We start from the raw sequence: 26,737 nt of genomic DNA, 5'->3' as shown, positions 1-26,737 counted from the left end.
CTACTTAGTACTGATTGAGACATCTTGTCTAGATCACAGTGTCTTCTGTTTGTATTGTAACAAAGCAGTTTAATACTGTCAAGGTGTCAGTAGAGTGGGGATTTGAACCTAGGTCTGTCACATGCAGAATGAGGGCTCTCAGCACTTTTGTTAGGGGGTGGGGGGAACACCACTACCAGTGTCACTGGCATAGGATTGCCAATTTTGATTGGAGGCATTCTTGGAGGTTTCATCACATGACATAATATTAATCTTTAATTCCTTGAGACTGCAGCACAATCCTGGAGGGCTGGCAACCCTACTCTGGCACCAACTCTTTCTTGCTTTTTCTCAAGCAACATCTGACCTGGCATAGGCCCCCTAACTCCAGAAGAGAGTTCATTGCTGTGAATGGAGATGACATCTCCATATGACCCAGAGTTAGGTGCCTTTCTCACTTTGAGGGACAAGGCCTAAATCACACCCTCTCAGCATTTCCTATTGGCTAGCTTGGGCAACTTCCCACACAGCATGCTGGCTTCTGTGAATCCCATTCTTAGGCACCTATACTTGGGCACCTAACTTGGGGCTGTGTATTCTAGTAGGTGCCAGCACGCCCCAAAAGTTAGGTGCTGCAATATTAATTGTTGTAATGCCGAAGTCCCTCTTGTGAATCTAGCTACTAGTGGGATCTTCAAAAGTGCCTAAGCAGATTAGATGCCTAACCTGCTTATGTTCTTTTGAAAATCTTACTCGGCGCCTCTCTGCATCTTGAGGTTCCTAGATACCTTTAAACACCTGCCCTCCTCAGTGTGTAACTCACTTTTGAAAACTAATTCTCTTCTGGAACTTAGGCTTCTAAGTCACTTAGGTCTGATCCACATTTACAACCTAGCTATGGTGTTGAGGGGTGTGAAAAATCCACAACCCTGAGAACCTTAGCTCTGCCAATGTAACCCATGATATAAACGCAGCTTGGTTCATGGAACTATGCTTCTTTGAACCTACCTACCATCACTCAGAGAGGGGAGTTCCTACTGCGATGGAAAAGCGCCTTTCATTGCTGTAGACTGCACCTACACTATGGGGTATGCTGACATAGCTACAGAGCCATAGCTATGCTGCTGTAGTCCCTGTAGTGTAGATTTGGCCTTAGACACTTTTGAAAATGTTACCCCGAGTTGTATTCTCAAAGTTTGCTCCCTTGAGCTGAGGCATGGGAAAGTTAAGTTTAAGGGACTGCTGACAATGCTGCTTCTGTCCCCAGAATGGGTGTTTTGGTAGCCACAGTTTTTCTTTTAGGAAAGTGAAAAAACTGGAATGGTACATTTAGAAGATGTATAAAGGAAACCCCACTTAGGCTTCCAAATTCAGAGTCTAAATGCTTTAAAACTGGCAGTAGACAGGAGTGGAATATAGAATTTTAGCCCCTTAATGAATTTAGAAATGTGCATTAATCATGATTTCAGGTGGAAGATGGAACCACACTATCCTATTATGTGTGAAAAGCTGAACTGTTCTCGGATCAAAAGCAAGAGATACTGTCTGCCATTTGTATGTTTCATATCGTTTGTGTTGGGGTATGGCAGTCTGACTGCTGTCTCCCTGGAACCGACAAAAAATAGAAATGGGTAACTCAGGGAAACCATCCCAGTGGGCAAAATCGTAAAGTAAGACTGGGATTTTGAAAGGAGCCTAAGGGAGCTTGGCACCTAACTCCCATTGAAAAGCCAAGACAAAGTAATTAAAGATGGAAGTTTCTCTATTGACTTCTAAGGGTTTTGGATTAGGTCCCTGCTCCACAATAACCAGAATAGAATACTGCAATCTCATAGGAATTGGCAGGTAATGCCTACCAAGTTTGCAACAAACAATAACCATGGACATACGAGACCGAATTCACATAACTGTGATCATGGGGCTTTGCACTTGCATGAGCTGTTGGTGAATTTACAGTTTGCTATGTGGACTGACAGGAAGCTGTGCATACCCCAATAGGGGTGTGATTCGAAGAAAGCCCTTTGAAGTCAACAAGAAAGGTTCCCATTGTTTAGTGGACTTTAGATGAGACCCTAGGATGGCGTTCAGAACAGCAACCACCAGCAAACCCCTCAAGAATGTGGATGATTTGTATCCACACCCCCCACTCCCGAAAACTGCCAAAACTCCACCTGTTTTAGCAGCTGCTGCTGCAAAGGATCCTTTCATCTTACAGCTGTTGAGCAACTATTGCATTTTTATTCTCTTTCCTGCCACAGCCCTCTGTTAGGAAACTTTGTATAAAATATGTAAAATGGCTGGCTAGTGCATTGGAGGAAGAGATACAAGAGATAGGTGCATGGGACAGGTTTTCATCTTGTTAAGACCTAGAGAAACAAAGCTGTTGGATGTTTTTATTTTCTTTCTCTGAGACCCATCGTCTCTCATTATGGCACTTAGAAATATTTGGTGCCAAATTCAGGTCTGAGCTACCCCCATGCACTGGAATCAATGGTGTGGAGTGTGTGTGTGGGGGGGTGTAACTGAGAGCAAAATTTGCACCAGATTTTATCTCAGTCTGAAACCTCGTAAGTGCCAGAGAGGGAAATGTGCTCACGCAGTGAGCTGCTCATACACGTGCTCAGCAGATGAATGGCCAACAGAGAAATCATGACCTGGTATCTGCAGGGTCTATATGTGGACATGCTGTGGGTGGAGACTAGTTGTGTCCGTAGCAATGGTGCTGAGCCTTCCTCCATGCTACTGAAATGAGGAGTACAGAGGTCATTTTCTTGAGGAACCAGTACTTCTGCATGCCAGTGGTGTGCAGTCTTGCCTCCATGCAATGCCCTAAGCTGAGCAGCCTTCTCATGATTAATGCCATTCCTACTGTACCTCCTTCTGTCTGTGTTGGAGTAAGTGCACACTGTGCTATGTCTGAAGTATTTTGGAAGGTTGCTGCCAAAAGCCTTTTGTGAAACAAATTGATCTGAATCATTTGGGGGCAGAGAATGTGGTCTGGTGCACCGAGCACAGGATTGAGAGCCAGGATCCATTTAACCTCCCAGTGCCTCATTTTTTCCATCTGCAAAATGGGGATAATGATGCTTCCAATAACTCTCTATAGTTTCTTGCAAAATAAGAATACTGTAATTTGAGAGTGGAAGCTATCCTGGCAAGTTGCACACAACAAGAAGTATTTAAAATATGTATATTTTGGAAATGGGTTCCTGTAGGAAAGGAGGATGAGTGCTAAGGGAGGAAATAGATCAGAAAGAAACAAAGGAAAGCTTCAGTGGTCATCTGGCACGTCAGGGTATTTAGTATTAAATGCCCCATTGTGGAGATTCACGTTGTGCCAGAGAGTTGCCAGTGATTTGCTGGTGGAGGCTGCTGTTAAAATTCCACAACCAAACTGGAGGGAAGACGAGAGTCATTTTCTGCCTCTGATTCAGCTCGCCCCTAACCTATCTCTAACTACTGCTATAGCATCTCTGACAAATTTGACATCCTTGAGGCTCCTGGAGTTACTTCTGAAGAACAAAATGTTGCGTTATAATGCACCAGAGTGCATGAACTAGCATGTGCACACACCTTGCAAATTACAGAAGCCGAATGATCTACTTTACTATCAAGAGACTCAGTACATTTTTCCAAGGGAAAGTATACACAGCTCCAGCCACGTGCAATTTGGTATAAGTTTGCGTGTCAAATCTTGTTGCCTCCCTCTTTAATTATGGTTGTGGGACAACAAATTAAGAGGCTCCTCAATTTCCAGATTAAGAGACTCCTCTGAAATCACAAACATACCTAATGTATTGGGTTTAACACAGGCTAAGGTGGAGCCTTTTTGGTGCCATCTATACAGGAAATTTTATCAAAATTCCCCACTATTGCTAACACTGGTTCAGTGCCACAGAGTATATCAAAGTTGGAAGTCAGCCCTAGTGTAGACAGTTCTCTTGTTGACAATCCTGTGTTATGGAACCCTTCTCAAAGCAGATATAATCGATACAACACGGGGGGCAGTTGGTGGTCCATCTACACTAGGGCTACTATTGAACCTATGTTAGCTGCAGTGGGAACTTTCAGAACTTTCCCAAGTGTAGACAAGGGCTCAGTGGGAGCACCTTGTTATGTTATTAGCAGCAAATTTCTGGCACCTGCCGGCATAGTTTTGGAATATCAGGTCTCAAAAATTGAATGAAATGGTCAAATTCTCTGTGAATCAGTGTTCCTAGCTATCATCTCTCTAGATTTTTAGTATCATGATGGCATGTGAGTGTGTTTCTTATTTCCTTATTCCCTGTCCCTGGTAGTTGGATTCTGGGGATTATCCCAGCTGAAACTCAGATCCAGAGCTGGTATGTTAGTGTCAGGAAATTCTCATTCCCAGCATATCAGTATAAATAGCATTGATTTTCTTTTCTCCTCTCTGTGCATGTGTGTGCACCATGTGGTGCATGTAGCAGCTTTCCTCCTGAGAACACTTTGAGGTGTGGTCAAAGTGTGTTTGAATATAGCTTACTCACTGCCATCACACTGTCATTATCATGGCGTCTATATTTAATTTGGCTTATATTCCTCCGTCAGAAATCCGTCGCTGCACAATGAAAACTACAGCCCAATTCTAAAAGCCAGTTCTGAGTGAGATTGGTGACATTTACACAAAATAAGAAGCACTGAAAATAAAATCATAAATGCTGTTCCAGGTGAATACTGTGCCCTTGTGGGATTTAGAGTCATCACATTTGAGTCAGCTTTGTCTCCAAGAAAGCCTTCTATTTCTCAGTCCTTGGTTCAGGAAGCCATTTATGTTTCTCTTTAAGGGGTTAATTCTCCAAGGCACTGAGTACCTGCTGTGAGGTGCTAATCACCCTCAACTTTCATTGATCCAGTCACCACGAATTCAGTGGGTGTTCAAAGTGCCTGGCATTTCACAGGTCAGGCCTTTATATAGTCCTCAGAAAATGTTATCTGATTATTATTATTAATTATTTGTACCACAGACGTACCTAGTGGCCCCAGCTGGGATCAGAGCCCCATTGTACTACACTTTGATCGTATACATAGTCAGAAATGGTCCTTGCCCTGAAGAGATTACATAGATAAAACTGACACACGCTGGGAGTAAGGATATATTATTATTCCAGTTTTGCAGATGCAGACCTGAAGCACAGAGAAGTTAAGTGACATGCAGGGAATCTATAGCAGAACTAGGAATGGAAGCCTGTCTCCTGAGTGCCAGTCCAGTGCCTTAACTATGTGTTCATCCTTTCTCTTTAATTGCACATCAGTTGTAAGTTGTAAAAAATAGCAAGTTATGCAGGGACCCTGTAACAGATTCTTTAAACCAATATCATTTTTGTATATAAACATGCAGAGGAAATATCTGGTTTCATACTCTTATGTCTGGTTTTGCATTAGTTTCTGTGGGAAAGCATAAGAAGAGACAGGCACATGTTCAAACATAGCAGGATAGATTCTCTGAGCCAACTCAGCTACACTTGCACAGAATCAGAAGTGTCTGCTCCCCCAGTCCCAGGCTGCCAGACAACAGCCTAGTCCTCAGCATAAACATAAGAATGGCCATACTGGGTCAGACCAAAGGTCCATCCAGCCCAGTATTGTGTCTTCTGACAGTGGCCAATGCCAGGTGTCCCAGAGGGAATGAATAAAACATAATTATCAAGTGATCTATCCCTTGTCACCAGAGATGAAAGTAAGCCGGTCCAGTCCAGTCCAGCGTACCGGTAAAAGCCGGTACACAGTCAACCGTACCGGCAGGGCCGCTGATGGTGGGTGCGGGCCTAAAGGGGCAGCTTCCCCAGGGCCCGGCAATTTAAAAGGGCTTGGGGCTTCTGCCAGCGGCCGGAGCCCCTGGCACTTTAAATTGCCTCCAGAGCCCCGGGGCTCCTGGCTGCTGGGGCCGCTACAGCTACCATGGGACTCCGGTGATGATTTAAAGGGCCTGGGACTCCGGTTGCTGCCACGGTAGTGGCGGTGGCAGCGGCCGGGAACCCTGGGGCTCTGGCAGCAATTTAAAGTACCCCAGGCTCCCGGCCACTGCCAGCACAATCCCGGGGCTCCGGTGGTGATTTAAAGGGTCCAGGACTCCCAGCTGCTGGAGCCCTGGGCCCTTAAAATCGCCGTCAGAGCCCTGGGGTAGCGGCGGTGGCTGGGAGCCCTGGCGCGCTGATGGCGATTTAAAGGGCCCGGGGCTCTGGACCTTTAAATCATTGCTGGAGCCCCAGGGTAGCACTAGCGGTGATGGCAGCCAGGAGCCCCAGGCGGCGTGGGCCAGGCAGCGCTGAAGGGCTGGCTGGGGGAGTCTGGCCCCAGCCCCACCCCTTCCAGCGCTGCCCCCCCCACCTTGCTCAGGACCCCGGCTGCCCTGTGTTACTTTCACCCCTGCTTGTTGCCCATTCCCAGCTTCTGGGAAACAGAGGCTAGGGACACCATCCCTGCCCATCCTAGCTAATAGCCATTGATTGACCTGTCCTCCATGAATTTATCTAGTTCTTTTTTGAACCCTATTATAGACTTGGCCGTCACAACATCCTCTGGCAAGGAGTTCCACAGGTTGACTGTGCGTTGTGTGAAAAAATACTTCCTTTTGTTTGTTTTAAACCTGCTACCTATTAATTTCATTTGGTGACCCCTAGTTCTTGTGTTATGAGAAGGAGTAAATAACACTTCCTTCTTTACTTTCTCCACACTAGTCATGATTTTATAGACCTCTATCATATCTCCCCTTAGTCATCTTTTTTCCAGGCTGAAAAGTCCCAGTTTTATTAATCTCTCCTCATATGGCAGCTGTTCCATATCCCTAATCATTTTTGTTGCTCTTTTCCGAACCTTTTCCAGTTCCAACCTTTTCCAATTCTGAACCTTTTCTAAAGACTGCTCTGTTTGGCACCCAGATTCCCATGGTCCCTGAGGACCATTCTTATAACTGGGGACCAGCTGAATACAGCGGCATCCCAGCCATGTCCCCTTTCATCTGGCTACCCGCCCCCTACATGGTATGGAGCCCCTACACCAACCCAGTGCTACCACACGGGGCGGGGGGGATCCTCAAGTGGCTCTTTATGCTGGGTTTATGGCTGCTTTGTACCAATACCTTGGTCTCCTAGTGGGATTAGGAGAATATACAGTCGCCTACCTTGACGATATGGCCATATTTTCGGATTCCTGGGCAGAACACCTGGAACATCTACAAAAAGTCTTCGAGCGCATAAGGGAGGCAGAACTAACTGTTAAGGCTAAGAAGTGTCAAATAGGCCTAATCAGAGTGAGTTACCTTGGACACCAGGTGGGTCAAGGAACTATCAGCCCCCTACAGGCCAAAGTGGATGCTATCCAAGAGTGGCCTGTCCCAAAGTCAAAGAAACAGGTTCAATTCTTCTTAGGCTTGGCCAGTTATTACAGGCGATTTGTACTGCAATACAGCCAAATCGCCGCCCCACTGACAGACCAGCCAAATGCCGTTCAGTGGACCGAAGAGTGTCAGAAGGCCTTTAACCAGCTTAAAGCGACACTCATGTCTGACCCTGTGCTAAGGGCCCCAGACTTCGACAAACCATTCCTAGTAACCACCGATGCGTCCAAGCATGGTGTGGGAGCAGTTTTAATGCAGGAAGGACTGGATCAAGAATTCCACCCTGTAGTGTTTCTCAGCAAGAAGCTGTCTGAGAGGGAAAGCAACTGGTCAGTCAGTGAAAAAGAATGTTACACCATTGTCTATGCTCTGGAAAAGCTACGCCCATATGTTTGGGGATGGTGTTTCCACCTGCAAACCGACCATGCTGCGCTACAGTGGCTTCATACCGCCACGGGAAATAACAAAAAACTTATTCAGTGGAGTTTAGCTCTCCAAGATTTTGATTTCGACATCCAACACATCTCAGGAGCTTCTAACAAAGTGGCTGATGCACTTTCCCATGAAAGTTTCCCAGAATCAACTGGTTAAAATTGTCCTTGAGATGTGGAAAATATTGTTAGTCTTTATATACTCGGTAGTATATTTAGAGGTGCATGTGTCTTATTAACTCTGCTTTCTCCTAGAGCTCCAGGAAGAAATCACAGCCAGCGTTTCACCCTAGCTGTGATTTGGGGGGGGTGTCATAAATATAAAGGGAAGGGGAAACACCTTTAAAATCCCTCCTGGCCAGAGGAAAAACCCTTTCACCTGTAAAGGGTTAAGAAGCTAGGATAACCTTGCTGGCACTTGACCAAAATGACCAATGAGGAGACAAGATACTTTCAAAGCTGGAGGGGGGGAGAAACAAAGGCTCTCTCTGTCTGTGTGATGCTTTTGCCGGGAGCAGAACAGGAATGGAGTCTTAGAACTTAGTAAGTAATCTAGCTAGATATGCGTTAGATTCTGTTTTGTTTAAATGGCTGATAAAATAAGCTGTGCTGAATGGAATGTATATTCCTGTTTTTGTGTCTTTTTGTAACTTAAGGTTTTGCCTAGAGGGATTCTCTATGTTTGAATCTGATTACCCTATAAGGTATTTACCATCCTGATTTTACAGAGGTGATTCTTTTACTTTTTCTTCAATTAAAATTCTTCTTTTAAGAAACTGATTGCTTTTTCATTGTTCTTAAGATCCAAGGGTTTGGGTCTGTGTTCACCTATGCAAATTGGTGAGGATTTCTATCAAGCCTTCCCCAGGAAAGGGGGTGTAGGGTTTGGGGAGGATTTTGGGGGGAAAGACATTTCCAAGCGGGCTCTTTTCCTGTTATATATTTGTGAGACGCTTGGTGGTGGCAGCAATAAAGTCCAAGGGCAAAAGGTAAAACACTTTGTACCTTGGGGAAGTTTTAACCTAAGCTGGTAAAAATAAGCTTAGGGGGTTTTCACGCAGGTCCCCACATCTGAGGTGGTTGATGTAAATATTCAACCTGTTTAAGGGAAACCAGTTCAAAACATCAAGGAGAGTTAAATCAATTGTTCTCAAAGCCAGTCCGCCACTTGTTCAGGGAAAGCCCCTGGCAGGCCGGGCCAGTTTGTTTACTTGCCGTGTCCTCAGGTTCGGCCGATCGTGGCTCCCAGTGGCTGCGGTTTGCCGCTCCAGGCCAGTGGGGGCTGCGGGAAGGGCAGCAAGCATGTCCTTTGGCCCGCGCCGCTTCCCGCAGCCCCCATTGGCCTGGGGCGGTCAACCGCTGCCAGTGGGAGCCACGATCGGCCGAACCAGCAGACGTGGCAGGTAAACAAACTGGTCCGGCCCGCCGGGGCTTTCCCTGCACGATCGGTGGACCGGCTTTGAGAACCACTGAGTTAGACAATCTTGAGTAATATAAACAGCCACATGTGGGACAAGCATATTCAGCAAAATTAGGTGTCCGGTAAAACCAGTTTCACCACTGCTTGCTCTGCCTCATCTCTGAAATTGAGTTCTGAGTCATAGCCCTTAGCTGATGTAATTAGCATTTACTAGCAAGTGCCCTGCTGTATGTTCAGCAGCATAAACAACAGAGCAAGGAGCAGTGCGGACCTGGAGAACACAAGAAGACTCTGTTGATTGCACTGTAAGTAATGTTTTTTCCCTTGGAGGATTGTAATTCATGTTCCCTGTGCTACATGCAAGTCGGTTCATGGATAATCAGTTGTGGAATTATTCCATCCACACGCAGGTTGCTTTTGTTCAATCTCAACCTTTTAAAAAGAAATCTGCGCTACAGAACCTTTTTGTATGGAATAGCTCCTTTCAGATAAACTGTCTCTCCAAATGTTTTAAGTAGTTAAATAATCCAAGAGAGTCATGGTACCAAATGTCACGTGTGGCATAAAGAGATTGTGTAGTGAATACGTTAAAGTGTTATGCCGTAAGCCCAAGGCAGAGGGAGAGAGAAAAGAGAGGCTGATGTAAGTAGGAAAAGGTATGATTTAACATGGGACTTCGAGAGAGAGAGAGAGCTGATGAGGCAGAGGGTTACACAAAGGCTTTTGGAGAATGCAGAGCTGAGTAGAGAAGGCTCTTGCACCAGCAGTAGAGGAAGTGCCTGGAGGCAGAGACTGGAAAACAGACTGAGAGAGAGAAACTGGAGCAAGACTGAGATGCTGTAAGATCAATTAGGACAAATTTAAATGTGTTGCTGACATGACAGGGGAGTTATGGTGGGTTTGCTATAGTTGTACCTCCTAGCATTCTGAGCTGGCTGGGTTTTGGAGAACTGGGGCTTTTGATGGAATATGGTGGAGGAAAATGCCATGGGCAAGTTGAGAATTGATGGAGGTAATCAAATTAAGTCAAAGAGAGGTGCCCTGTTCATTCAGGGTATTTTATTTTAAAAACATATCCCCTGGATCAAGTGACTACTGGGCATATTCTGGGTTTACATATATGCAGACCATACATTTATCTGGTCTGTTGATCAAAACCCGGACACCAAATATTAGCACAGTTTGTGCCCAGTGATGTCATTTCAGCATTTAAAGATGCTGTTACCACAGGTACATTGACACTGACAGTTCCTACACCACTTTGAAAAACCCTCTCCTGTTGTTTTGGTTGCTATTGTCTTTTCCTTTGGTTCTGTTTATTCAGGGTTCCACTATTTGTAATTTCTCAAGATTTTTCCAGTTCAGTCTCATCACCCCCACTATCAGCATCACACTTTCCTCCTGTTTTTAGGATCTCTAGCATCTCCTCAGTTCTCCATGATTTTTCCAAAATAATTGTCATTGGTTTGGTACATTCATTAACAATTCCCCTAACACTTTGGTATGCACATCACCTGGACTTGTTGCTATGTATATATACACATTTTCTGTGTATTCCCTTACCTATTTGTGTTTTACCAATTGCTACAGTATATAGGGTTTTAATAGGTATTAACTGCCCAGAGCAATTTTTTTTCTCCTATTACAGATTTTTTTAAAAACTTGTTCACCCATTGTGGAACCATAATAATTTTTCACCCATTCCTCATCCATTAATGGAGCTATTTTCTCTCTGGTGTATGTATTTCTCCTCAACACACTTGAGATTGAACACAGTTGTTCTTTGTTCCCCTTTTGCTAACATTAATACTGCTTTCTTTCTGCCTTATCTTTGCCTGCAAAACTTAACTGAATATTATTTGGCTCCCTCCCCCCTTTCTCTTGCACACCAAATTTCTTTTAACCCTCAGTCCCTCACTGAAAAATGCAAACAAATGGGGAATGACTGATTTCAAATGAATTCTAGTCTATTGCACCTTAATTATGGTGTCTTTTAAGATACTTCAGTCTTCTTCCTCATTCATGGATTTTAACATGTCTTTTTTCACAATTCATTCAATAACATCCCAAAATTTGTTTCCTTGAAATATAATATTGCTAGTACTCGGAACCCTTTCTTCACTGTATTGAATTCAAGTAACCTGTGGTCACTGCTTCCATGCCTCCTCCATAGTATGTTCAGGTTCTTAAACAATTCCTTCCTGTTGGTGAGCATATGTTGAAAATTATTAAGATTTGTAGACCAAATATGTTTTCTTTCTTACAGAATCTTAGAAAAATGAAGTCAATCTTTTACCTGTGTTTTTTGATTGCCGGGATTCATGCTGATAAACCTTGCGAACAGAATTCTAGCTACAACAACAGTCCTGAAAATTACCACAGTAGAAAGAGAAACCAAGTAGATCCAGTAAATGAAAATATGCTGGGTCATAAAGTAGGGAGAAGCATCTGTCAGTTTGCATTTTCTTTTTATAAGGAGGCTTATTTTCAGAGAAACAACAGGAATGTGATCTTCTCTCCCATGAGCATCTCCACTGCCTTTGCAATGCTGACCCTGGGTGCTAAATCAGAGACACTGCAACAGATTCTTAGCGTGCTGCAATTTAAACCAAATGAGATTCAGCAAAGGGAGATACATGAAGGTTTCCGTCAGCTCATGCAAACACTAAACCGCCAGAATGCTAACCTCCAGCTGGAAATGGGGAATGTCCTGTTTGTGAAAGACCAGCTGAAACTGCAACAGAAATTTTTAAATAATCTAAAAAACTTTTACAGTGGAGAAGCTTTCCCAGAAAACTTCAAGAATGTCAGATTAATTCAGCAGAAGATCAATAATTACATAGAGAACAAAACACATGGGAAAATTGTCAACCTACTCAATAATCTGGATCCTGTTACTGAAATTCTTCTCGTTAGTTATATTTATCTTAAGGGTAAGACAAAATCATAGGACATCCCACCTCAGGTCATTTGGCTATCCTTGTGCCAACTCTAGGCTTCACCACTTCCTTTGCAGTACTATTTTTGGAGGAGGAATCACAACCTGCCTCACAATTGGCCTTTTTATTCACAGTGTTAATTATGAATAGAACTGGTCAACATTTTCATTGAAAATAATTTTCTGATTGAAAATTACTGTTTTTTGGACAAAATTTTGGTGATATTTTCCCCATTTTCTGATCAAAGCCAGAGCTGATAAAAAAATTAGTAAAATATTTAAAATGTTTTTCTGACGAAAGGGTACGTAAAATATACATTCACACAGGCCCAGATTCACGAGAGCATCCCTATTCAACAAAATACTTAATCATATACATAGGGTGCACTGAAGTCAGTAGGACTCATTGCTTAAGTGCTTTCCTGAATTGGCACCCTAGACAAATGCTATGAAAATTTCTGCTAAGCAGGTTTAGAGTGCAGTTTGCAAAATGCTGTAAGATACCTAAACAACTTATTGAGTGGAAAATTATTTATTCTGTCCCAGCAACAGCAAACAGTACAGAGGCAGGTATATAACAGAACTTCTGCTTCTCCTCAAAGCCCATCTCTTTGTAACTAAGGTAACTGATTACACCTTTTATCACATTCTGAAACCTGACCAGGGCCCCCAGTTGTGCCAGTGTTTGCACCTGTGAGTCTCTTTACTCACATAAGTTGTCCTGACTTCTAAATTTTGAAATTAATTTTTTTTAAAATGAAAAATGTTAATGAAGTTTCTGGAAATGTTTTCCCTTGGCTTGTAACCAGCTATTGAGCTGGTCAGAGTTTTTCAAATGTTGACCCACTCCTTCTCCAAAAAAACATTTTCCCTTTGTTTTTCAATTACATCTATGCATTTGTGTAAATCTTTGAAGGATTAGCTGTAGAGTGGCAAAACTAGTTGGAATCTAGTTCAATTGATTCACCTGAAAGGCTGCCATAAAAAAATGGAATAAAGTTGTTCTGTCTTGCCACAGAGGGCAGGACAAGAGGCAATGAGTTCAAAGTACCGTTTAGCAGATTTAGGTTAAATCTCAGGAAAAACTTCCTAACTGTAAGAACAGCAGGACAATGGAACAGACTGCCTCAGGAGGGTCTGGAAGCTTCTTCACTGGAGATTTTCAAAAGGAGGCTGGATAGCCATCTGTCTTGGATAGTTTAGACACAATAAATCCTGCATCTTGGCAGGGGGTTAGATTAGATGACCCCTATGGGCCCTTTTAACCCTATGAGTCTATGTTTCTTTGTCCTTCCACACCCATATCCCTCTTCCCCACTCCATCAAGGAAGGTTAGTTTCTATCTCTCTAGTTTCAAGATCTTGACTCATCTCCAAAATAGCATTTTCAACACAGGCTTTTAGAGAGCAGGTATCAGGTTTTGCTGCCAGACTTAACAATGGGCACAAAAAATGTGTGGATTCTGCCCACCCCGAAACTCAAACAGCTATGAAAGTAAAAGTTACATATATGTGAAGGGTTTAGTCATAAGTTTCGTACAATATCATACATTATAATAATAAAAGGAAAATATTCACTAAAAATAATATAGGAACTAAAACCTTCTACATCGCACATATGAAGGTACAGCTGTCACGCATGTTCTAAAATGGATATTTATTTAAAATTAGAGATGCCCCAGCCACAGTGTTCAGTTCTATATCTGAAATGACTTCCCAGCACCCCCAATAGTTTGCGTGCGTAGATCCTGTCTTCCACTTTAAATCCCTCTCTCTTTAAAATGTTTGCTAGGAGTGGATAATTATGCCCTGAGACAAACTGCATTTTGCTTTTTGCTTTTAAAGAAATTGCGAAGAATTCCACTTAAAATCCACACTATTGCTCCTATTGCTTCCACATGGAAAATTAAAATGGGCTAAAATGTGGAATGGTTCGGAGGCTCGGTTTGGTTTGGAGAAGAATCTGAAATTTTAGAAGCTTTTATAAAGTCTGACCTAACATTTAATGGCTCTCCCATCCTCTGTACCATGTGATTATTGCCCACCCCAGCAGTCCTGATGACTCCTCTCCCTTTTCCATTGTGCATTGTAGCTTACATTGAGTTGTTGTCTGAGGATGGAGGTTTGGTAGCATTCTATCTTGCATTGTAGTGAGGGTTTCACTGGATGATTTGCTACTCTTCTTGTTTGCCTTGGGGCTTAGATAGTGAGCATGTTCTTCCCTCCCTCTCTCCCCCCTCCAAAAAACCCATGTCATTTTACTTGCCCCCGTAGTTCAGTGAGGAATTATTGTCCAACCCACTGGAAAAGGCAAGCTCTGGGTTTTCTTTTGTCCCTGGAGCATTGTAAAGAATTGCAGAGGCAAGACCTCCTTGAAAAGTGCCCTGCTAAGAGGAAGGGAAGCACAGGCATATCTGGGTTTGGATGGAGAAGGAGGGAAGAATTAATGAGTGTCCCCAGTATGCAATCTGTCTGCCAAATTCTGACATCCTTACTCAGTTTTTAACCAAAGCTGTGTATGAAACCAGTAGGAATTTTGTCCGAGTAAGCAACAAGTAATAGGTGCCTGAGCATATCAGGATTTGGGGCTGTGACTTATGAAAAAACATTGTGACTCATTATGGAATTTCCCTAAAACATAGCAAGGCAATACTTCTGCCGGTTAAAGAAGCGTCCAGGGGCTCTGAGCTGACAGTACAAAAATTAGAGACTTCTTTTAACAGACAGACTTACTCTAAAATTACATACATCATGTTTGTGGCTACACTGTTTATGGAGAAACTTACAGTCACAATGTAGCAATTTTCTCCTGTTTAAAAGAATAATGCTTTCCACTTTATATCTTGAAAGCCCCATACAAGCATTAATTAATAATAATGACACCCTTAAGTACTATATAACTATTATTACACCAGTTTTATAGCTGAGGAAACAAAGGGTTGAGATTAAATGATTTGTACCAGGCCTCAGAGTGACTCAGGGTTGGAGCAGGGATTAGAATTCCAGAGGACTTTGTTCTCAGTCCCGGGTTTAGTCAATTAGACCAATTTTACCCAGCAGGGTAATCTTTCTGCCCAGGTACTTTGATTAAGAAGCAAAGTGTAACTTAGAGTTAGAGCGGGTCAGAAAATAGGGATTGGTTTCTGCAGAAATTTCAATAACTTTTCCAACTTTTCATTGAAATATCAAATACCAAAATATTTTGGTGTTCAGGGATTCAGTTTTTCCACAAAAGTTTCCCCAGAAAGCAGATATTTTAAAAAGGTTCTAGTCAAAACCCTGATTTTTCATAAAAAATAATTAAATGGAAAATTGTCAACAACTCCGACTTACAGTATCTCTTTTCTTCACAACATTTTGGCATTGTCTTGATTTGGCAAGAAAACATATCAGAATTTCCTGCAGAACAGAGATACCAATTTTTAACCAGCTCCACTTGGGACCAACTCCAGTTTGACGAGATTAGTCACTTCAGTAATTCAGTTAAACAAGATTTATTTTGAGCTAATGTCTTTGAGGTATTTTTAAGGTTCCCATCATCATATATCTAGGCATTAACACACACTATTTTAGTATCATTAAGGACAGTGTCTGAGGTGGGACTAGAACTCAAGGTATCTTGCCTCTAAATTCTTACAAGAAAGGGGTGTATTTTTGGCACTTATATATATGTGTGTATATATATGTGTGTGTGTATATATGCAATATACTTGAAAAGAAAGCTATAGATATTAAGCATTATCTAGTGGGAACATATAGCATTACAGTGGAAGCATATCAATGCATTCTAATGCTCTGTTTTCCATCATTCAGTACTTTCTGAAAAATACATCAGTTTGGAAAGTCTAAGCAAAACTGATTAATAGATCAACTGTTTTTTAGTACACAGGGTTGGGAGGACAGGGAACAATTTATTTCTGTACTGTAAGAAACATCATTGCAATGTTTTGTTGTTTTTCTAGTTGTTAGTTAACAGCTCTATGGCTGCAGTGAATGAGGGTGAATAGTTGGATTTTGGCTTGGAAGTTCTTCTCACTGAGAAGAAGACACTTCTCTGAAACCACTTTGAGTGCTTCAGAAAAGATTGGTTTTGTTCTGACCAAGCTATTAGCTTTTGAAAATCTCATGTTTTCTGCTTACCCAGTACATTTTGCAAGAGGGTTTTCACCAAGCAGCATGAAAGCTGGAGTAAACATCTCCTGCCACCCATTGGCTGGGTAGCAGACCAACATTTAAAACATCCCCCAAAACCAAATTTGGATGGGAAAAGCCATAAATAGATTGTGCCCTGCTCCCACCTCTAAGAAACACCCTCACTTCAATCTGGTTTAGGTGTGGGACTAGGTAGAGGAGTTTTCAGCCCAACTGATCCCTTTCTTCTACTTGGCTGAAGTCCATCCTCTTGAACAAAAGCTCTTTTATGGACTTCAGCCAAGTGGAAGAAAGGGATCAGTTGGGCTGAAAACTCCTCTACCTAGTCCCACACCTAAGCCAGACTAAGGTGAAGGGAGGTTGTGAGGATGTTTCTTAGAGATGGGAGCAGGGCACAGTCTACTTATGGCTTTTCCCACCCAAATTAGGTTTTCGGGGTTTTTTAAAATGTTGGTCTGCTACCCAGCCAATGTGGTGGCAGGAGATGTTTACTTCAGCTTTCATGCTGCTTGGTGTCACTTGAAAATTGCTGCCAGACATGCAGGATCAACTCATATCTCACGTTAGGACACGGGGGAATGTATTAAGTCTCCTCCCTGAGAATAGTCTGGCAATTCCTTCTGGCATGAGGACAGGCATTGGGGTATATGATGGCTATCTAAGGTGAAAGTACCATCCTTTTACTACAGAGCAGCTTCTGGGTTTGTTTAAACAACTCCCAACCCAACCCACCCATGTGTGTATTACAGTTGAGTTACTCTAATTTATGCATTTAGGGACAGATCCTCAGTTGGTATGAATTGGTGTAGCTCTGAAGGCAAATGCAGCTACTGCAGTTAATGCCAACTAAGGATGGTTTCTTGTTCCCAGAACATCCAGTAACTCTCTCTTTCTTTGAATCATAAGCCACGTGGAATAAAACTTTCAATCCAAAGTACACTAGAGATGATGACTTCTTTGTGGATGGAAACACAGTTGTTAAAGTCCCTATGATGTTCCGATTGGGCATATACAAACACACCTATGATGACCAGCTGTCTAGCACTGTGGTGCAAATGGATTATAAAGAAGAAAGCACTAAAGCATATTTTATTCTGCCTGATGAAGGACAAATGAGGAAGTTGGAGAATGGCTTGTCATGTGAAAGTCTGTCTAAATGGAGAAAATTACTTTCAGAAAGGTAAAATCTTTCAGCTCTCTACTCTGGTGGCAGCGGACAAATTCTTGGAGAAGGATGACTGTATTTTTAACTATGATCCCTGGGCTATGGTATAGAATTAGGACTAATGTGCTACCCTCAGTGATGTTAATGCACAAAGATGAAGGCTAGAATATGGCCTTTATGTAGTTAAATTTTTTAGTTATTTACAAGGGCTTGTCTACACATATAGCACTGCACTGATGCAGCTGCACCACTGCAGTGTAGTGTAACTTTCCCCGTCAGTGTAGGTACTCCACCTCCCTGAGAGGCAGTAGCTATGCTGATGGGAGAAGCCCTCTTGTTGGCATAGCACTGTCTACACCAGGAGTTAGATCGGTATAACTGTGTCGCTCAGGGGTATGGATTTTCCACACCCCTGGGCGATGTAGTTATACTGACGTAAGTCTGTAGTGTAGACCAAGCCCAAGATATGTTATTTATTCAATATCATATTGTCACATTCTGTATCACTCAGTGTGGAAAATCTGCTTCCCTTTAGGACCACTGCCATTTCTGCATTTTGTTTCTTTTGCTTCCCTATATGCCTTTCTCTGTAGTCTGTTGTTCTCCCTTTATCTCATTTTTTCCCTTTCTGCATTTCCCTCCCTGTGGCAGCTTTCATTTCCAGCCCCCCTGGATTCTCTCTCCTATGCTTTCCCCCATCCCACCTGCTAAGATGATTATCAATGAAAAAGTTAATGCTAATATTTTAAGTCTCATCATTTGTCTTCAGAATTATCACCCCAGTGAGACTAAAGGAGTGTGTGTGGAGGGCAGAGGGGGGAAAGGGTTCATGCATCTCAAAGCCATTGTTTCAGGCTGCTGGCAGACCCAAGAAGATGGCATTTCATTTATTACATTCATGTCACATTATCTTTGCAACCATGAGAGCTAGAATATTAACTCACTTTTAAAGGGGCAAATTTAGGTTCACTGAAATTTAGGTCCAGTGCTGAAAACGTGCTTGGCTTCTTGCATGTCTACAGTGGGACTGCTAATGTGCATAAAAGTAAGCATGTGCCTGTTGGTGGACTCAGGGCCTTTCATTCTGGAGAGTAAGAATGTGCCACATAAATGCACCAAGCAGGCTGAATGCTTGACAACACTGCCTTAGATTACCAAACCCCAGCTTTAAGACAAAAAACTGAATTAAATTAAATACACAGTTTACAGTTCTTTACGTTGACTAGCTGGCAGAGCTTTTTGAAATGTGGCAACACTTTTTCACAAAAACTTTCATTGAAAAATGTGAACTTGTTTTTCATTGAAACTTCAAAAATGTAAAAATTTAATCTAGCTCTACCAGCAGGAGGATCCTCGTGACCAGTGGTGCTGGAACAATTTTTATAGTCGGGATGCTAAGGGCAGAAACCATATATTTGGGTTGTTATTTTACTACTTCAAGCCAGGGTGTGCGGCAGCACCCCCCACACCGCTAATTTCAGCCCCAATGCTCATGATTGTTCCTAAAATCAGTACTGGGCAATGAAACAGCTTAACCAAAATATCAGTGGTGTTATCCCTGTCAAATAAACATGAATTGTGCAAAGAGGAGCTGCCTTAGTATCAGCAGACAAGGAACTAAGCAAAATGTCTTACTTTTTCCAAAACTGAAATAATCTACCTATAAAGCAGCAGTGGGGTTCTATGGTTTGTAGTATAGAAAGACCTCATTATTAGAGACCCCAATGAGCTGGCGTTGTATGGAAATGCTCACTCACTGAAATTCACTGCTGATTGGCAATCATGCAAACCGATGACCAGTAAATACCTCCTCTCTCCCCACATAGTCTTCAGAGCAGTTGGTTGGTCCATTTTGCATCTTTGGGAGGGTGTAGTAAATCCATTCACTCCCTAAATCAAACCCACTTAAGGGCCTTCAGGGGAGCAGGCTACCTACCTGTTTTTCTGTTCGGCAGTAATACAGTTGGAACTCCTTGGGTCCTGTTCTCTTTTTGTCACCTTCATGTCAATCTGCAGCCTGATGCCCCACACCCCACTTCAGTAGTGAAGAGAGTTTACAAGGGGAGGTCATTTGACTTTCATAAACCAGCTGAGTTATGCCTGGTTTCAGTGAAAAACTTTTGCACTGTCCAGTTCAATGTATCTGGTCTGAATAAATGTATGGAGATGATGTAGAATTGCATGCAGCTGGGAGCAGTGTACTTCAGGCCATTTCAGTAGGTTACATTCAGGGAAGAAGGGGTGGCCCTATGGTTAAATCTCAGGACTAGAGATTCAGGAGCTCAGGATTCTATTCCTAGGTCAGTCACCAAGTTCCTGTGTGATCTTGGTCAAGTCACTTGAGCTCTTTGTGTCTCAGTTTCCCCACCCACAAAATGAATTGATATCACTCACAGGCGTATTGTGAGAAGTGTTCATTACTGTTGAAATTAGAGTGACCGGACATCCTGATATTAGGGGCTTTGTCTTATATTGGCCACTATTACCTCCCTGCCCCCATCCCAATTTTTCACACTTGCTATCTGGTCACCCTAGTTGAGATTGTTGGATGGAAGGTGTAGAAGCATGGAGTGTTACCTTTATATATAGCAAGGGCCCTGTTTAACATGTGGGTAATTTGTTGTGTGTCCCAGTGTCTACTCCTCTCTTCCTGAGACTGTGTGTGTGTGCTGCATTCTTCTTTCCCCTCACATTAGCAGTAGATGGGGAATGGCTTATTCTTTATAATGGGAGGATAGAAATGGCCCAGTGACAGTTGCGTCATTAATAGGGCAGCAGTCAGCACCTTCTGCGAAAAAAACAGGCAAAGGGAAGAAATCAGCAATCAGGAAAGAGTCTATTGCACCTCCACTAGCATTATTAGCCAGGAACAATCCTAGCATCTAATCTAAGACATGTTCTCACATGCTATCAAATGGCTAGTGTGTCTCACTGTAGATGCTAGAACTAACTCCAGAAAAACTAGAGACAGTGGGACAGTGAAAAAAAATGCACCAGAAATGCTGAGCATTGACTAGTTTTACAGAAAGCACTGAAGTATTCATTTTCCTTTAAACTGACTAAATCTTACATAGAGCCAACAATATGATTCATGAGCTAGACAGATATGCTTTGTTGTTAGCTTTTATCCTAAATAAATTAGGCACCCCACACTTTTCTGCTCTCTTTGGAATCTGTTTTGTTTGTTTTCCCCCCAAAGGTTTAATTTAATTGTTAAGATAATGCCAACATTTTCAAAAGGGACTCATTAATTTGGGTGCCTCGCTTTTTGGGTGTCCAGCTTGAGACACCTTAAAAGGGATTGATTTTCAGAGGGTGAATGCTCAGCACTTTCTGAAAACCAGGCAAAAAATCACTAGTCACTTTTGAAAATCTTGGCTAAAGAGCCTTAAAGAGGAAAATTTCCTGAAAAATGGGAACACAGTACAACCTTAGGTATCTTAAGGGGCACCGGCAACCTATCAGTAATAGAAGCTTGGAAGATGGTCCAGCAGGCTCTGAAGTTTATTCTGTTTTTAAAGCCTGCTGATCAGTTCTCCTGATTATGGACATTGAGATGAGTTGTCTTGAGGGTTGACCCATAGTCCTTTGAAGTCAATGAGAATCTTCCCATTGACTTCAGTGGGTGTCACTGAATCAGGTTATTGGTGGGGCAGATAAGGAATCTCCTACAAGATGGGGAGGGAAAACAAGCAGGGTGAAGGGATAATCCAGATGCTCTGCACTTGTTGAATTCAGGAGCACAGCCTCAGTCTCGTTGTACTTAGCAATATTACTTAGAGCTTTCCTGAAACTGTCTCTCTCTCTGCATTAGGTCCCTATAGGTCCCATTACCATAGTATCTGAGCACCTCACAGACCTCAATGTATTTATCCTCACAAGACCCCTGTGACGTAGAGCAGTGCTGTTATACCTGATTAACAGCGGGGGAGCTAAGGCACAAGATTCAAGTGACAGGGGATAGAATCCAGGTCTACTACGTTCCAGGTAGCACCTTAACTATGAGCCATCCTTCCTCCCAGTCCAGGCTTCCAATATCACTTATCAGAAACCTCCCGTTCCTCACCAGAAGAAATTTGTCATGGGTCTTCAGTCAAATCTTCTCTATGGGCTAGTGGAAACAATGCAAACAAATTTCTCAATAATCACCACAGCATGTTATGTTGTCAGGAATGAGCCTGCCCTGCACTGTGATGTCTGGTTGAAATGTTTTACCATTTTCTTGCATTTCTCTTTGGACAGCTCAATCAATTTATATCTTCCAAGATTCTCTGTTGATGGCAAATTTGATTTAAAACAAATTCTGTATAGAATGGGCATCAGAAATCTATTTGCTAATGAAGCTGACCTGTCTGGAATTACTGGGCTGCCCCGGCACAGGATCTCAGAGGTAAGTTAGGTTTCATTCTGTTTAAAGGATCCACGGTACCTGATAGTTAAAAACATTTCTTTACAAATGGCTCCTAGGGGAAACCCACATGAAAGGGCTTTGCTCTGTATGAAAAGCAGGGACTGAGGGATGGAATATTCAGCCCAAACCACCTGGGTTGCTTGTGCAGTTGTATCCCAGCAAGTTGCAGCATGTACAACATTTTGGCCCAGCAGAGTTTTACAGCTCATGGGGCCACTTTACTGACCACAAACCTCTCTCTCCCCTCCCCCACTTCCCAGAGAAGACCCCACAGCCATCTTCCCCTTGGTATGAAAGGGGGTGCAAAGGGCTGGTTTTCAGAGCTTCCATTGCTGCTGCTGCCTGTGCACAGCTGCCTTTGCCCCGCCTGTTATTAAAGACAGTGCGTTCAATTCTGTAAGGTGCTGTGAACAGCTGGGCAAAAAACAGGTTCTTTGGTTTACTGGCAATTCTGAAAAATCAGGGGGAAAACATCGTTTCAGGTCAAACTGACAGCACCATTTTTGACAAAGCAAGGAGTCAGAAATAAGTGTTCTGGTTTGACTGAAACATTTCCCTCAACCAGATATGAAACCTTTTGTTTCCCTTTACAGCATTTTAATAAAAAAAAAATTAAAGGGGATTTTAAAACAAAAAAGCCATTTTGAATTGAAAAAATCAAAACATTTTGATTTTTGTTTGTTTATAAAATCTTTTTAAACACACACAATTTGGCAACATTGACATGCCTTTGCAAATTATTTCAGTGTCACCAAATCTGCATTTTTCACTGAAAAAAGTTTTGGTTCAAAAATTTCTCCCAGTTTGAGAAGCACCTTTAGCTCCTGTTGGCTTCAGTGCCCGCCCCTTGCAAACGATTACCTGCAGGGTACTTTCCATTAGTTAACACTGAACTCCTGTTAAAAAACAATACAGAAACCCTCAACCCCCCTACAAATGAACAGATGTAATCTGATGAATCCAGGTCTGTAAATGTCTCTCAGTGCAGTAAGGACAAGCTTGTGCCCTTTTCTGCCCCAAACCCATTTTATCTATCCAACTTCAGATGCTCTTAACATACAAGACATATGCAAGGAAAGCAGTCTGTACCCCTCAGATCTATTTTCTGTCCACTCTTGATTGTCCTCACCTATGAACTATTACTCCACTATATAAATTTGCCAAAGACAACTGGGTGTAATTCTGCTCTCACGTTAGTTTTACACTAGTGTAACCCCACTGACTTCAGTGAAGTTGCTCCTGATTTACATTGGTGTAAGCGAGAGGAGAATCGGGGCCAGTGCTTGCGATAGTAGTATGAAATAGTGACTATGAGAATGTCTTCTTTTAAGGATGAGGTGATTTTGATCACAGATTTTTCTCGCTGAGTTTGCAGTTGCCCTTTTGGTTTGTGGTGTTCACTCACACCTGTTGCTCTGTTGCTCATTCTTTAGCAGTTATTTCTCTCAGCACTTTTGGTTTAAAAACAATCAAGCTCATATTCAGAAACCTGCTTATGGTCCACACCTGGAACGGTAATGTTTGTTGATTTCCTTGTAGGCTATCCATCAGGCCACGGTGAATGTGGATGAGAATGGCACTGAAGCTTCGGCAGCCTCTGCTATGGAAATAGTGCCAATGGCTGTGCCTGCTACCATTAGGTTCAACAGGCCCTTCATGATAATAATATCTAGCAATAATAACATACTCTTTATGGGCAAAATCATGAACCCTATGAAACAATAGTTACTAAAGTGCTGTATGCGTTAACTATGAGTAATTTACCACCACTATTAAATAAAGAAACGTATTGACCTAACCAGCGTAGAGATGGCTTTAGAGGCCACCTTTTCCCTTGTAATGTTGTATATTCTGCTTCACAACTGAGACCTTTAATCGATTTTCAATCACCATCACTGCAGATTGTTTTTAAATCCAAACTCAAACCAAAGAAAAGAAAAGGAATTTGAGTTCAGGCAGAACCATCAGCAGAGGTGAAAAGAGAAAATCCTTTGTAATGCTGAAAACAGCAAAACATTTTCTGGAAAGTGAGGATCAGAAAAGATGTTGAGATTACTAACCTATGCCTGCTGCAGCCCTCCTGTCCACATCCTCACCGTGTAAATTACATTTCTTTTGCATGCTCACTGATTGCCAGATCAGTCCAAGTTACACTCCTTTACCACTTACATCCATTTTCTCACCAACCTGAGGCTCAGTCTAGCAGATATCTATTAACAAATGTAGTGTTTACTACCCTGAGTGGCCCCATTGCTGTTAATGAGTCTGATAAATCATTGCCCTGTGGCCTCTTTGTGCCACCCACGTGGGTGAAAAGGGATCACAGAGAAGGTGCAAGGTCTCCCTGGTGAAGAGCATTGACACCTCTGTATTGACCATTCTAGGGCAGGACAGAGGCATAGCAGAATTGGGCCAGAGGAAGGAAGTGGAAGATCAGGAATGGGAGGAGGCATGATCGGAGTAGAACTGTGCCCCAGCAATTCTGCATCCTTGAAGTGGCCCCTGGGTGACATTGAATCAAAGTTCAGTTTAGGTCAGCCCTGTGCCGGGGCCCGAGTCAAGTTCTGGAAGTTCCCAAATAGGGGAAATGGCTTGTGTTTCCCCAATGTCCCTGTGTCAGTATTTTTGACAGTATAGGATGAATCTAACCCAGTGGAACCACTCATGATAGTAAACATCACTCCAATAGTAAATGTTTGCTGGATCCATAACTTACAGCCTATCTGTAACTTACGCCGCATTTTACATAACCACATGTTTTGGCTGTAGTGTCTTGAGGTTGGCCCTGTCTGTTCCCAGATTGTACCTTCACAGACTATCTGCACTCAGCTCAACACCTGCTTTATATTTTAAAATAGTCACATATAGTTGTATAGGTTTTCTCTTTAGTGTTAGGATACAAAGGGTTCCAAGATCACTTATACTACAGATGCTTATTTATATATTTTTCTTACCTAAATTTTACCTTCATACCATTTTACTCTTGTTTCAGAAGATCTATCAATATTTTTTCTTCTATATTCATGCTGATGGTATATTTTCTGACCTCTAGTGGCAGAAGAGGTAAATTACTGAGTTATTCTGTTAATGGGTATTCTATGTTATGATTTCCAGTCTTTATGTTTGACCTTGAAATATACAAACAAGTTATTATGTTAGAGAAATGAAAATTAATAAACATGAAATTTAAAAGTTTTTAATTGTACTATGTGATTTCTATAGAACAGGAATTAAGCAATTAGAACATATGATGCAAATAATCTAGCTAATCACAGCATCAACCAGCGTCACATCTATTTGCTAATTAAGATCTCCATAGGGATGTCTCTAGTGGACTTCACAGAGGCCTCTGCTCTTTGCCATGTATGCATATATTGTTACCCTTTTTGGCCCGAGTGGTTAGCCAATATTTAGGGTCTTGCAGGTTGCTTGAGGAGAAGTTATTGATGATAGGCATTTCTTTGATGCAATCCTTGTTATTTATAAAGAATGTACATAAAGTTCTGTTTCTCCAAACATAGTAGGAAGCAAACAACAGGAGGCAGTTTCTTTGCTCACAGTTCTAAGCCTCTGTTCAACTAGCACTCTGCCCAAAAAGTTCTCTCTTGGCTCTCTCTCAGGACCATGTTACCAATGCTTTTCTTGATGTCTCATTGTTTTTTCTGCTGCCTTATCTGTCAGCTTTCTACTTCTTTCACGCTACACAAAGACATGTACAGCCCCTGCGTTTGCAATTAGTCCCTAGTTCGGTTATGGTGGGAACGCTGGCAGAGTGCCCTAAAGGTGGTCAGATTCTGAGTCTGTCTGATCTCCTTTGGAAGCTGTTCCACTGCTGAACTTCCTTTTTTGTATCTGAAGCCTCTCAGGAATTCTCGGGAAGTTAGATAAGACCAAAGATGAGTTTTATTCCCTGGCTCCTTCACAGAGCACACATTCTTATTTCTCTTCCTTTTCCCCTCCTCTTTCCTTTCTCCACCTTCACTTCCTGTGGTGCATCCTGGGAATTTTAGTTCCTGGACCCAGGGTTACAGGAACCACCTAGGAGCAAACTTAAAATTTTTGCAATCTGGTGTAGCTATCTACACCTATCTATATACAACACCCTTGACTGAAAATGCTCCTCTTGCATGCTTCTTCGTGGGTTTTGTAAAACTGTGTTGTACCAGAGAGATTGCCACAGTCCTGGCAGGTCATGGATGGAGTTGCTGATGTAGCTGTATCCTGACCCTTTGGTCGTTCTGAAGATGAACAACAAGGCATTGAACTGACCAAGGAAGCAGAACTGCCATCAGCACTGCCAGATACAATGTGTTACAGTAATCCAGACTGGGGCGGGATCTGAATCATTGTGGCCAGGTCTTCATCTGAGAGAAAACAGAAAAGGTTTCTAGGAAAATGGAGGTGGGAGATGTTTTTCACCACAGATGCTACCTAATCATCTAGGCTTAGTGAGGATAAAAAAGGAACCAGAGGCGACTTCACACAAAATTTGATGAACATGGAGCAGACATGTTCAAAGTAAGGGAAGGAAATGTCCCAGCTTGCTCTTTGCATGTTTCCCCCTCTCATCAACACCTCTCCAGTCTTGCCAGACCAGCATTTAGGCTAGTTCTTCATCCGGATGCTGATCTCCTTGAGGTTTGTGACATCTGTGTAGTGATATAGACTGAGTCTATGGAAACTGACATATGCAACATCAGCTTATTGTCCTATGGAATTAAGGATACCATGATGGTAATAATACTCCCATGGGTCTATCCCCTCTCAGGGATCTCATGTAGTTATTGAGGAGAAGGAGAAGGGATAAGATAGGTCCCCATGGGTCTCTATACATGAGGGTCTTTGGAGAAGAAGACGATTGTCCATCATCAATCTCTGGAGA

The 26,737-nt window shown here is 42.4% G+C and overlaps 1 protein-coding gene across 1 annotated transcript; it reads left to right on the top strand.

Annotated features, from left to right (window-relative positions):
- Positions 1-9,248: 9,248 nt before the first annotated feature.
- On the top strand, positions 9,249-25,050 carry LOC102933968 (alpha-1-antitrypsin). Its single transcript, XM_007064940.4, has 5 exons — positions 9,249-9,495; positions 11,457-12,123; positions 17,186-17,459; positions 21,687-21,834; positions 23,395-25,050. Exons 2-5 carry the CDS (start codon positions 11,469-11,471, stop codon positions 23,578-23,580), a joined length of 1,263 nt encoding a protein of 420 aa, XP_007065002.2. The 5' UTR covers positions 9,249-9,495; positions 11,457-11,468; the 3' UTR covers positions 23,581-25,050.
- Positions 25,051-26,737: the final 1,687 nt, after the last annotated feature.

Source organism: Chelonia mydas, chromosome 6 (assembly GCF_015237465.2).
Source record: "Chelonia mydas isolate rCheMyd1 chromosome 6, rCheMyd1.pri.v2, whole genome shotgun sequence".
Lineage (NCBI taxonomy): Eukaryota > Metazoa > Chordata > Testudines > Cheloniidae > Chelonia > Chelonia mydas.
This window is presented reverse-complemented; position numbering and strand designations above follow the sequence as displayed.

What these genes read in the sequence shown, in the direction of transcription:
- LOC102933968 (XM_007064940.4), top strand. Translation starts at nt 11,469, where the DNA reads ATGAAGTCAATCTTTTACCTGTGTTTTTTGATTGCCGGGATTCATGCT. An exon ending in TAGTTATATTTATCTTAAGG is followed by an intron (nt 12,124 to 17,185) that starts GTAAGACAAAAT and finishes TTGAATCATAAG; the next exon opens with CCACGTGGAATAAAACTTTC. An exon ending in AGAAAATTACTTTCAGAAAG is followed by an intron (nt 17,460 to 21,686) that starts GTAAAATCTTTC and finishes CTCTTTGGACAG; the next exon opens with CTCAATCAATTTATATCTTC.